This window comes from Solenopsis invicta, unplaced genomic scaffold, assembly GCF_016802725.1.
Source record: "Solenopsis invicta isolate M01_SB unplaced genomic scaffold, UNIL_Sinv_3.0 scaffold_97, whole genome shotgun sequence".
NCBI lineage: Eukaryota > Metazoa > Arthropoda > Insecta > Hymenoptera > Formicidae > Solenopsis > Solenopsis invicta.
Window position 1 is genome coordinate 175,758 of NW_024105412.1, and position 13,215 is coordinate 188,972.

Sequence of the window (13,215 nt, forward strand, 5' to 3'; positions counted from 1 at the left end):
TCATTGTAAACAGAAGGAATTAGAGAGTATATACCACAACATACACATTTCTGCTTATTTAGATAACAAGTGCTAGACCAATAAATACTAAAAAACGAAAATATTACGAACCTGCGTTTTTGACGGCTGCTTGCACGGGCTCCTCTCACAAGAACGCCAGCCCCACTAGCTCGCGCGGTATGTCGGCTGACAATGGCGTGATTATTTATCTCCTTCTAACGTCACTATAACGGTTTTGGTTTAGCTACTGTTGGCGTTGTAACAACCTACTCCTGTAACAACCAGCCCCAGTCTCCCCTATTATTCTTAATTATAAATGTATAATTTTTGAAATTTTTGTTATTTATATTTAGTTATATGTAAACATGAAACTAAATAAATGGCGCCCGCGTAGCGCGCGTGTGTTCTAGTACATTTGTAAACAATTAATGTAATTTGTCACAAATGTTTTGTGACTCCGCTATTGATTCACATCGTCGGTGTCGTTTTAAGCCGGTATTCATATTATATTCTTGACCGTCTTAAGTATTATTAAGATTTCATTAACCAATCAGAGAATCGTGTTAGTATATCTTAAGACATTACTTAATACAGTTTTATCGAATACCGGTTTTAATTTACAAATTCTTTAAACTAATTACATATTATGTCGCTATAATTTAAAAAGTAATAATTTCTGCGATATTAAATTAAAAACTTCGTTTAACTTGAATCTTGATTCTTAATAATTGTTCCTTTAAATGGCCTGTACTTCTTTTTTAAAAGAACGTTTTTAAACATTTAATGACCGAAGAAATTAAAACTTTTTAAATTATGGCAACATAATGTAATCATTTTGAAGTACTTTTAAATTGTAATGAGATACTGAAGATGATTCAATAGTGGGATTAAAACGTTTATAACATTTTACATTAATTGTTTATAAATGTATACATTAGCATATCGCATAAGTATCTAACTCATATCTTTCCTAGTTTATTTATTTTCAAAATTGAAATATTAATTTTTATATATTAGGAAATAACTGAGAGTTTACTCCAGAAAAGTATATCATAATGAATAATTCTTATCTGATATTGTTAATAATACGAAAGCGATAGCAAAAGTGGAAGAAGATAAAGCAAACACTTCAACAACAAAGAGTTAGGCAATGTTACATATAGCGATTGTTTGCAATATGGAAACTAATGGTATCTCAAGAGAAAGAAGCTCGTCATAGAATATAAGTATGCCCAATATTCTCAGAAAGACAAAGATTGTTACAGGGTGACAGTGACAATCTGGTTAATGAAATGGAAATTGTAGATCATGAAATGTTCTACAATTATTGTAGAATGTCTACAGAGATGTTCAATCAGTTATTAGATATTGTTGGGCCACGCATTGCAAAACAGAATGTCATTCGAGAGCCAATACCAGCCCGTACCCGGCTTTTAGTATGTCTGCGTTATTTAGCCTCTGGAGTATGAGTTCAATAGCTTTTTCTTTTCGAATTATAATAAACACTGTCTCAAAGATTATTTCAGAGATATGTGAGGAATTGTGGAACACTCTTCACGAATCAATTTTTCCTAAAATAAACGAAAAGATTTGGTTAAAAATTGCGAATGATTTTGCGATAAAGTGGAATTTTCCACATTGCGTAGTGGCGATAGATGGAAAACAAGTACAAATTCAGGTAAATTTTTAATGAGAAATGAAAATAGAATCAACATCGAAGCGACGTTGATTCAATGTCGATTAAAATCATTAAATCTAACTTGAATTGATTCGACGTCGTTTCCATTTTCATTTCTTGGGTTGATATTTATACAAATAATATACTTAATATTAATTTTAATTGAAAATACAGCTGTATTTATACTGGTCGAAAGCGAATCTTAATGCTCAATAATAATTTCCTAGATGAATTTATATACATTGCATTTATAAGTTCCTCAAATTGCGCGCTCCTTGTCTACCGAACTTTAAAATGCAACTAATAAGTAGAACCAGAAATGTAATATCACGAAATTAAATTGCTAATCAGTTTAATTATTTGATGTAACAAGCATCTCTACAATCCTTCCCATTCCGAAATTTCTAAAAATTTATTTCAAAAATTTATTCAGAGTTTGAATCCGGATTCTTCAGCATTTCTTGCGGGCGTCTTTTTTCGCAACGAATTCTTTACAGATTTCAAGATAAGGAGGATATCGTAGAGATGTTTGTTGGCATCAAATAATTAAATTTATTAGCAATTTAATTTTGTGATATTACATTTTTTATTATTTCCGTTAAAATCCGGCAAACATGCAACGCGTTGATTGGGGCAACTTGTAACTGTAGATAATTTACCTAAGAAATTATTATTAAGCACAAGATCAGCTATTAATCGGTGTAGGCATATTTTTAATTTAAATTAAATTGTTATTACAATTTTCGGTCATAGTAGATTAATGTTTAATATTTATATGTACTGTGAGAAATAAAAATGATCATTTTTTTATTTTAGTCACCTCCTCATAATGGTTCAACTTTTTATAACTACAAGGGCAATCATAGTATTAATTTATTAGCAGTTTGTGATGCCAATTATTGTTTTACATTAGTTGACATTGGTGCGGACGGCAGACAGAGCGACAGTGGAATTTTTGCACATTAAAATTTTCGTCAACGATTCGAAAGAAACTAAATGAATTTACCACAACTAAGATCAATTGAAGTTTCTGGGGCTGAATTACCGTTTGTGTTAGTAGCCGATTAGGCATTCGCTTTGACTTATTACATGATGCGACCATATCCACGAAGCGGACATTTAAATCGTCGAAGAAAGGTATTTAACAAGGATGGGAAGTAAGTGAGTTACAATAAATAGCGCCGTTATCGTTACTTCTTAATAATACTTTTTTTTAATTTGGTTACAATTTTTTATAATAATAATGGTCATAAGATCAGATTTGGAATAGTCACTTTTGACAATCAACTCGTTGCCGTTATGCGTTTTTTATATACTATGTTTACGCGATTTAATTTACGTCGAAGTTACAACATCGTTATTATCGCTGCTAGCCAATCATAAGTCATTCCTCTGACGAATGGAGAAACTGTGAGTGGCTAGTTTTATAATACCGATGTTATAACTTTGGCGTAAATAGGGTCGTGTAAACGTAATTATTGATATAACGCGAAAGCACCCGTAACACGGTCAAAGACGGCACTTAGATGGCACTCTACCTCTGGGAAATCTAACCCAGGCGGCGCTGACGCGAGCGAGGAAGCAGCGCGAGAAGACCTCGCCTAACTTAACACTACCAGTGTGTGAACCACCAAAGAACATTCCGTCTTTCATTTTGTACACGCTCTCAGTATTTGCCTAAATACATTTTGCTCAATTTAAAGTCAGTGGTTAAACATTGTTGTCCTCTTCGATCTCAATAATAGTAACTTCGATAGAACTCACCTTACTGGACTGGCGTTGCGTCGACTACTCGACAGCAACCGACCACGTCACAATTGGCGCCTAACTAACAGATCAGGTTAACGACGAAGCCGACACATCTAACCAAGACGTCTTCTCCACGCAAGCCGTTACGACCGACAACACGGTCACAAACGCGATCGCAATCGCTGATACCGCGCAGGTTAGAAACGAGCAGGAAAATCGAGCAATAAAGAGGCAAGAAAAAAAAACAGCAAACCAACATGGCGGAAGGTACAGGTACGCAACAGAACGCTATCACACTGACGAACGAACAGTTCGCCCTTCTTCTACAACAGATACAAATATCCGCTACGAACGTCTCCGCCGCAAACATCGCGTTACCGCACGGTAATTTCTCGCGATGTACTTCGCGTTTCGACGGAAAAAAGACGTCCGACGTAGAAGCTTTCATAGACGCGACAGTTACGTACAAAGATTGCACAAACGTATCTGACGAAAACGCTCTAAAGGGTCTACCGATCCTCCTTACGGATCTCGCCGCCACATGGTGGCAAGGCGTTAAATCTACGGTCGATACATAGGATGCCGCGATAGACTTATTAAAGCTAACCTACGGACCTAAAAAGCCGGCATATCGAATTTACAAAGAACTCTTCGCGCACGAGCAAGAAGAAAATACATCGACGGACATATTTATATGTAAAGCGCGTGCACTTCTCGCTAAACTTGCCTACGATACACTATTAACGGAAAGCGTCCAATTAGATATGGTTTACGGATTACTATTATATAAAATTCGAAAGGAAGTACCACGCGAAAAAGTTACGTCATTCACGGAATTATTAGAGCTCGCAAGAGAAGTCGAAGTAAATACGGCCGAGGAAAACAACAAATCGTCTAAACAATCAACATCGTCCCAGTCATCCAACAAACAAGAAACGCGCCCACGTTGCAAATATTGTAAAAACTTCGGTCATACAATAGACGAGTGTACAAATCTTAAAAAGAAAAACGAGGATAGCCTAACCACAACGAGCAATAAAAATAAAACAAATTCCGGTGTAGACGACACGCAAATAACTTGTTTCGGTTGCGGAAATTCGGGATACCTTCGAAAAGATTGCCCAAAGTGCAATAAAACGGACAAAAATAAAAACACGACAAAGCCCGATTTTTGTCTCATAGACGCGTCCGAAATACGCACGAAATATAAAAACCGACCAATTCTAAACATAGAAATATTAGGAGCGAGAGGTACAGGTTTAATCGATACCGCCGCAAAGATGAGCGTCGCAGGAAATAGCCTTTACAAAATCCTCGTCCAAAAGAAACAAAAATTCGAAAAATCGAATTTGCGCATTGGATTAGCGGACCGCACGATAAGTACTGCATTTCTCATAATACCGTATGTAGAAAATAATTACACATTACTCGGCATGGATTTTATAGAAAAAGCAAAAATAGTAATAAATATACCTCAACTGGCATTTTGCAGATAACCTTGAAAAGCACGAACTAAATTTCGAAGCTCCAGATGAAACGGCCGACGTCTTGCAACTAAATTTCGTCAACACATTAAGAGACAACGAAGCTCAAACCTTATCTACGGATCAACGCAAAATGATAAACGATACCTTATTAAATAACGAAGATATCTTCGCACTAGGGGGAGAGCAAACTTCACACGCCGAACATGCCATCGATACAGGAAATAATGCACCGGTTGCAACACCACCATATAAAATGCCACAACACAAAAAGGAAATATTAGAAAAAGAACTCAACGCCATGCTAAAAGCCAACATTATAGAGGAATGCGAATCACCATGGGCAGCACCAGTAGTACTCGTACCCAAAAAGGATGGCACAGTAAGAGTCTGCATCGACTATCGCCGCTTAAACGCGATCACGAAGACAGATTCATATCCAATGTCCAGGATCGATGAGTTACTGCACCTTGCGAAAAGAACACTGTATATGTCTATTATCGACCTTCGCTCAGGTTATTGGCAAGTAAGTATCAAACCGTCAGATCGAAACAAAACCGCATTTACAACACCATTCGGAACCTTTCGATTTAGACGCATGCCTTTTGGTCTTAAAAATGTCGGAGCAACTTTTTAAAGGTTGATGGACCATTTTCGTAGAGGTTTAAAAGATACCACAACACTAGTATATCTAGACGATATAATCGTCCTATCAATTAATTTTAAAGAATATTTGCAAGACTTACAAAAAGTCTTCAATTGTTTGCGCGAATTCAAATTACGGCCTAAAAGAGAAAAATGTAACTTTGCCTGTTCACAAATTAAATTTCTAGGTCATTTAACAACTGAAGGAATTCGCCCAGATGACAATAAGGTGGCAGCTATCCTGAACCTACCTCCCCCAAGAAATTTAAAACATCTACTAACGTTCTTACAGACTGCCTCATGGTTTCGTAGATTTATTCTTAACTTTGCAGAAATTGCCAAACCTTTGACATCACTCACCAAGAAGGACGCTACGTGGACTTGAAAGAAAAACCAGGAAGACTCTTTCAACAAATTGAAAGAAGCACTCACAAATGCCCCTGTACTCAGGCAGGCAGATGATCGCATACCCTTCATAATAAGAACAGACGCCAGCAATTATGCAATAGGAGCCATACCCAAGGAGAGGGAGCCGACGAAAGACCAGTAGAATTCGCAAATCGTTTGTTAATCGCAGCAACTATAGCACGACAGAACGCGAAGCGCTCGCAATCGTCTGGGCCGTTTCAAAATTTAGAGGAAGCATCGACGGCGCTCAAATCACTATAGGCACAGATCATCAACCCCTAAAATGGCTTATGAGTCTGAAATCTCCGTCAGGACGATTAGCCCGATGGGCATTAAGCCTACAAGAATATGATCTCAACATTACATATTCCTCAGGAAAAATGAATGTCGTCGCCGATGCGCTCTCAAGGCCTCCATGCACATAAAACAATGAAGCCGACTGCAGAGTATGCACAATCACCATCAATCTCCCTTCAGACGGTGCTGCAAAATTAAGAGAGGAACAATTATCCGATCCAGAAACCAAAAAGATCATCGACGTATTTGAAATAAAAGATGACCTTAACCTTGCAAACTGGATCTCCCGCGGTTACTTAATGTCGAACAGCGTATTGTATTGGTACACTCCAACCAAAAACACTGAAGAGGCCCAATGGGTCGTATCAGAATGCGCTATTAAACGCATATTATATGAAAATAATATGCGACGCACCTACGGCCGGTCATTATGGAGTTGACAGAACCCTAAAACGCATTGCAAGCAAATACTGTTGGACAGGAATGCGCAAAACAATTAACGAACACGTCAAGAAGTGTTTAGAGTGCGAAAGATACAAACCATCAAATTTAAAACCCGCCGGATTACTGAGAACTCCGGCCGCTAGAAGATCGAAACTCGAAGATTCGAGGTACTAGCCATGGATCTATTTGGACCTTTACCAATTACTTCAGAGGACTACCAATGGATATTCATCGTCGAAGACGTCGCCACAAAATGGGTCGAATTATTTCCATTGAAGCGTGCAACCGCAGATGCGTGCGTAAAAACATTAATTGACGAAGTCATGCTCAGATTCAGCATACCACGCCGTATAATCTCCGACAATGGACCACAGTTCATCGGAGCAGTTATGCAACAAGTATCCTACTGCTTGGGATTTAGTCAATCACTAACTCCAATTTATCACCCAGAAGCAAATCCAGTGGAACGCAAAAACAGAGACATGAAAATTCAACTCTCCATCCTCGTAGGTAACGAACACACAAAATGGGCAAATAAGTTACCATCCATCAGATACGCCATGAATTCTAGTGTATCACAATCGACGGGAAATACCCCAGCTTACCTAATGTTTGCACGAGAAATGCGAAACCCAGGGGACATCCAGCAAGATTTACGCGAAATTGTCATCGGAGAAAACTTTGTATCAGAAATAACGCCATATCTATTAAAAATCGCCGATACTATGAAAGAAGTAACCGAGACACGTGAAAAAGAATAAGATCAACACAAAAGATATGCAGATAAAGCACGAAGACCAGCTACGACTTTTCAAGAAGGAGACCAGGTCATGGTTAAGACACGAACATTAAGCAACGCAGCCCAAGGAGTCACAGCCAAATTCATTCCGAAAAGAGATGGACCTTACAAAATTGCCAAATGCATTTCACCTACCACTTATCAATTAGCTAATAATATTACAGGTGACCTACTAGCGACCTACCATGTTTCCGACTTAGAAGCTTGGAAAAGGGACCGAACAGAAAACCTAATCAACCCAGTTCGAACCATACGAAAACGCGGCCGTCCTAAGAAAACTCCAAATCCTTCACCACACAAGTTGGATCTTCGGCGAGGACCCCTGACAGATCCAAAGGGGGAGTCTATAACGCGAAAGCACCCGTAACACGGTCAAAGACCGCGGCACTTAGATGGCACTCTACCTCTGGGAACTCTAACCCAGGCGGCGCTGACGCGAGCGAGGAAGCAGCGCGAGAAGACCTCGCCTAACTTAACACTACCAGTGTGTGAACCACCAAAGAACATTCCGTCTTTCATTTTGTACACGCTCTCAGTATTTGCCTAAATACATTTTGCTCAATTTAAAGTCAGTGGTTAAACATTGTTGTCCTCTTCGATCTCAATAATAGTAACCTCGATAGAACTCACCTCACTGGACTGGCGTTGCGTCGGCTACTCGACAGCAATCGGCCACGTCACATTGAAAATTAAAATAATTTTTTAGTTGAAGTAACGAGTAACAAGTCAAAGTAACGCGTTATTTTTACGTTATTTTGACTCTTTACTTCACCCAAAAGTTATTTCTTTCATAACATTCTATAACTAACTACTAATGGTAACGAATTACTTCAAGTAACTATTTCATCCTAGCCTTATCATTACCATTTTTAAGAAAAAACGTCATTACCAAATCGTTATTATAAAAAGAAATATTGAACAGTAACGCTAAAGTAACGACTTGCCATCCCTGATATTTAATATATCAAAAATAAGCTGTAATATGTATTTATTATTTATAAAGGTATTCAACTATCATCTCAGTCGAGCGCGAAGAATGATAGAAAGTGTATTCGGCATTTTGGTAGCGAAATGGCGAATTTATTGTCGACCAATAATCGCATCTGTTTCCACCACAGTTAAAATTATTCAAGCAACCGTATGCTTGCACAATTTCATAATTCAAAATGAACAGAAATTTCCATTCTTCAAAAGGCGTTATACATGTATAACTGAAAAAGGAGGCGTAATAAATAGTGTATTGTAAGAAATAGATAATGCTGGTAGAATAAATGTTAACGCTTGACTTGTTTCTAAAATCCGAAATGATTTTGCTTCATACTTCGAAAATACTGGGGCAGTACCTTGGCAGTGGGAAAAAGTTTTACTTAACGATTTTTAATTGAAAAAACTTCAGATTTCAGGTAAGAAAAATTTTGATAAATTGCTTATTAATATTTTAAAATTGAAAAAACAAAAGTAATTTGTTTTTTATACAGGAGTTACAAAAAAATGCCATGATCGCCACAGGATACCACGATTGCACAACAGAAAAATAAAAAATAATACACATATGTTTCTGGCGTTTCTGAGAAAGATCGAATCAAAAAGTAATAAACAAATAAAAACAAATATAAAATAAAATAATAAAAGAACAAAATTTTTGAAGCCTAAATAAAAAATATAAATATTACATATACTAAAAGTCAAATTTATTTAGCACAACCAACTTTGCCCCCTCCAAAAAAAGTTTTTTTATTAATTTGTAATTTAATTTTAATTTGTGCTAAGTTGTCTTGTTTGTTTAAAAAATAAAAATGTTTCCAGCTAATAATGCTAATAGTTTTGTACTTGGATCATTCTTTGTTAACACAAAGATCTTCTTTTTTGGCGAGTATTGTCAAAAATTGTATTTCTCTATCGCGATATGATAGCCTTTGCATACCTTCTCCCAACTGCTAAAAATCCATCTAATAGATCAGCCTGCACTATTGGCTCTTTTAACGCTTTTATTACAGCTTCTTGGAAAATATTGCTTTTTTTCTCTGAAAAATAAAGTATACATCGATTGAATAACGTTACAAATTAAATCATGACTTACTTTTGGATACAGGAATGTGCTGGGGTATATCTAAATCGTAATCAGCAGTTTTCAACGATTTTAAAAATAAGATAGCAATGTTATTGTAGCAACACATGTTTTGCTATGTTTAAAGTTGAAGCCTGTGCACAATAGAGAAATATTAGATATTAGAAATAGAAATAGAATTTTAGATTCAGTTTTATCAATTGTTCGATTCGAGAATGGCTCTCAAAATCTGGGGCTTGTGCCCTGTCCACGCGTCACGCACCAAATAATTCACAAGAAACGCGCGGTCGAGAATTGCTGGGTAATTCTCTAATTTCTTAAATAAGTTTATTTAAAAACTTTGAACACACTACAGCTTTGCGGAAACGGGGTATAAGAAATATCGACATACTTGAAAAACTTATAATAAATAAAAAAATGTACAGATACGTCCGTACGCATCGGTGACTGAATTGCGAATAATTGCGATCGCGGAGCGCGAGAGCAGCGCAGAAATCGGGATCAAAAAGCAATCGGAAACGCGAATATTCACCTGTCTAAAATGCACGACGCTTTATCGGAATATGCGCGAACGGTAGCTTGTTGCCAAGGGAAAACTCGCGAGAAAAACGGAGTAGGCGATGAAAATAGGGCAATCGCAAAAATGCGATGAAAACGAATCAATCTCAAAGACGCGCAATGGAAACCGAGCGACAACGATGACGCGCGTACCGAACATCAATAAATACTATAGATAAATAATAAGTTATGTTGTACCTTGTATGAATTTATGTCTTATTCTTATGTGTGCGTTACGTTTAATATTCAATAAGAAAACTGATTATAAAATTTTTATTCCTGTTCCTAATATCTAATATTCCTGTATTATACGCAGAGCCTTATCATCAATGGAAATGAGAGGAAAAATATATTAACAAGCTACTAACGTCTCGAATTTATGATCGGTGTTCGCGAAGTCACACCAAGAGTTGACGTTTGTAGAGAGACATTGTTGGGTGTCGAGGTCCACGGAATAACAGAAGTTGGTATAGGCGTTCGTACACGAGTGGGAGTCAGCATCGATGGTGAAGCATGGATGATAGTCGACGTCTCAGAAGAAATATCGGTGAACTTTGAAGCTCCAGTATCATCTTCATATTGCTCAGGTAATACATCTGTTTCATGTTCAGCAACGTCTGACAATGAACTGACGGTCCTAAAATAAATATATTCATTTATACAGCATTTTATGGCCGATATTTACTTTGTTCTTTTATTTAAGATCATCTTAAGTACAATCATAACGTAATTATAGAGCATTAGCTTCTTAAGACATTAAGACTTAAAATGATCTTGAAATAAGAACAGATTAAAGATCATCGCAAATAAATCTTTACAGCTATACAATGTTAACATAAGAAATAATAAATGAATATAAGTACAAAAACGAGTTAATTTAGGTGTAATTGTAATTTAATTAATTTATGAATTACATTAATACTAATGACGGAACGTTTTGTCCTGACTGGACTTCTTCAGCGCCGTCAACTATTTTCAATAAATTTTAATCATAATAAATATATTCCTACCGAAATTTTTTCTTTTGCGTCATTTGTGTGTCAACATCAATATCCTAGGCACAACTATTCTATAGTTATATGACATACGTATTTAATATTTATTTAATATTTATTTAAACGGAGTTCAGATTGTAAAATATTTCATTAAGCTAGACTTTAAAATAAATATTGTATACATGTGCCACATAACTGTCAAGTGTAGATGTGCTTACAATTAGATCTGGATGTTGACATACAAATAATAAAAAAGAAAAAATAGGGATAGGAGCATATTGATTATAATTAGAATTTATTGAAAATAGTTAACAGATAAAAAAGTCCATTAATAATGGATCCTAGTTGAAACGTTCCGTCGTTGTTATTAATGTAATACACAAATTAATTTAAAATTACATTCAAATTAGCTCATTTTTATCCTCATATTCATTTATTATTTATAATACGACCGGGTTAATTTTTTTTTTTTTAATAAACTTTAGAACCAATCAGGATATTGTTTTAGGCTTATCTATTCTAAAGGACAATAAAAGTAACGCTAAATTTAATTTTATAACTAAACTAACGAGAAAATTAAGTTTGGGCGCGATACGATTGACTACAAACCACTCATAATAGCCGGTGTCTAGAGATTTTCTAATGTTCAAAAGCGCTGTGAGTTGCTTGTGATCGATCGTATCGTGTTCAAATATTATAGTACCTACCTGAAATAATTCAATTTAAACCAATCTATGTAAGTGCGCTGGACATCAAACAAATTATCTCCAATATTTATTATCTTTAAAAACTTGAAAAAAGTAATACAATTTTGCATATTGAAAAAAGAGAAAAACTTACTGCCGTCTCTCGAAAACATCATTCAAGAATGTCATCATAAAACCTGAACTTAGGTATTCTTTTTAAAATCTCATTATCCTACATATATATATATATATATATATATATATACAGGGTGCAAGAAAAGTTCCGGGACGGCGAAATATCTCGAAAACTAAGCATTTTAGGAAAAAGTGTTTCAGACAAAAGTTGTAGGGTTTAAAAAGATCTATTTACTGATCTTATCAGTTTGACCTTGGATGGCGTCGCCAAGGTCAGATCAAAATTACATTAACTTTTTTAAATGGAACACCTAACTTTTTATTGCATATTCTTGTAGCTTATCTCGAGACCTTTCCAAAACATTACAAGAAAGTTTATTTTCGTTGTGTACTTTCCGAGTTGTGAGGCTTGAAAGCTACAGTGTACTGTAGTGTGGGTCCAGCCAGTTAAGGCAAGTGTGGCGTGACACACGCCACACTTGCCTTAACTGGCCGGACCCACACGCCACTCTTGCCTTAACTGGCTGGACCCACACTACAGTACACTGTAGCTTTCAAGCCTCACAACTCGGAAAGTACTCAACGAAAATAAACTTTCTTGTAATGTTTTGGAAAGGTCTCGAGATAAGCTACAAGAATATGCAATAAAAAGTTAGGTGTTCCATTTAAAAAAGTTAATGTAATTTTGATCTGACCTTGGCGACGCCATCCAAGGTCAAACTGATAAGATCAGTAAATAGATCTTTTTAAACCCTACAACTTTTGTCTGAAACACTTTTTCCTAAAATGCTTAGTTTTCGAGATATTTCGCCGTCCCGGAACTTTTCTCGCACCCTGTATATAGTATATACATACATACATACGAACATACATACGAACATACATACGTACATACATACGTACATACATACATATATAGTCATTTAAAAAGTATCCGCGGTTTTTCGTTACTAGATGGTGTTGATGGTCATATATTGGGCAACACTAATTTCTAGTATATTTTCTACGGTTATCTCTCAAGCAATGTTGTGCTTAATAAATCATCAAGGTTGCTATTATCAGTATCAGATTTTGAATTATTTACTATGTCGTCAAAACACTTCCAAATGTCCTCGTGTGTTTCGCTTATGACATCTCGTTCTTGAAGAGAGCTGACGTTATGACTCTGCGTATTGTTTTCGGTATCATTAGTGACTTTTATATTCATTTCTAGTAATTCTTCAATAATTCACTGTTTGGCCTTATTTTCGTCTGGACAAAATTTTGTTT

General features: G+C 36.0%; 2 protein-coding genes across 2 annotated transcripts; one reads left to right on the forward strand and one right to left on the reverse strand.

The window, feature by feature from the left end:
* Nucleotides 1-268: 268 nt before the first annotated feature.
* LOC105198833 (activity-regulated cytoskeleton associated protein 1-like) lies at nt 269-9,039 on the forward strand. Its single transcript, XM_039459616.1, is given in 3 exon segments — nt 269-1,678; nt 2,495-8,907; nt 8,983-9,039. A coding segment is annotated over 1 exon segment (1,239 nt). The 5' UTR covers nt 269-1,678; nt 2,495-3,684; the 3' UTR covers nt 4,924-8,907; nt 8,983-9,039.
* A 1,454-nt stretch (nt 9,040-10,493) lies between these two features.
* Nucleotides 10,494-11,949, reverse strand: LOC120360055. Its single transcript, XM_039459622.1, has 2 exons — nt 11,833-11,949; nt 10,494-10,767 (listed from the first exon to the last, which is right to left on the reverse strand). The coding sequence occupies exons 1-2, from the start codon at nt 11,940-11,942 to the stop codon at nt 10,494-10,496; spliced, it is 384 nt and encodes a 127-aa protein (XP_039315556.1). The 5' UTR covers nt 11,943-11,949.
* Nucleotides 11,950-13,215: the final 1,266 nt, after the last annotated feature.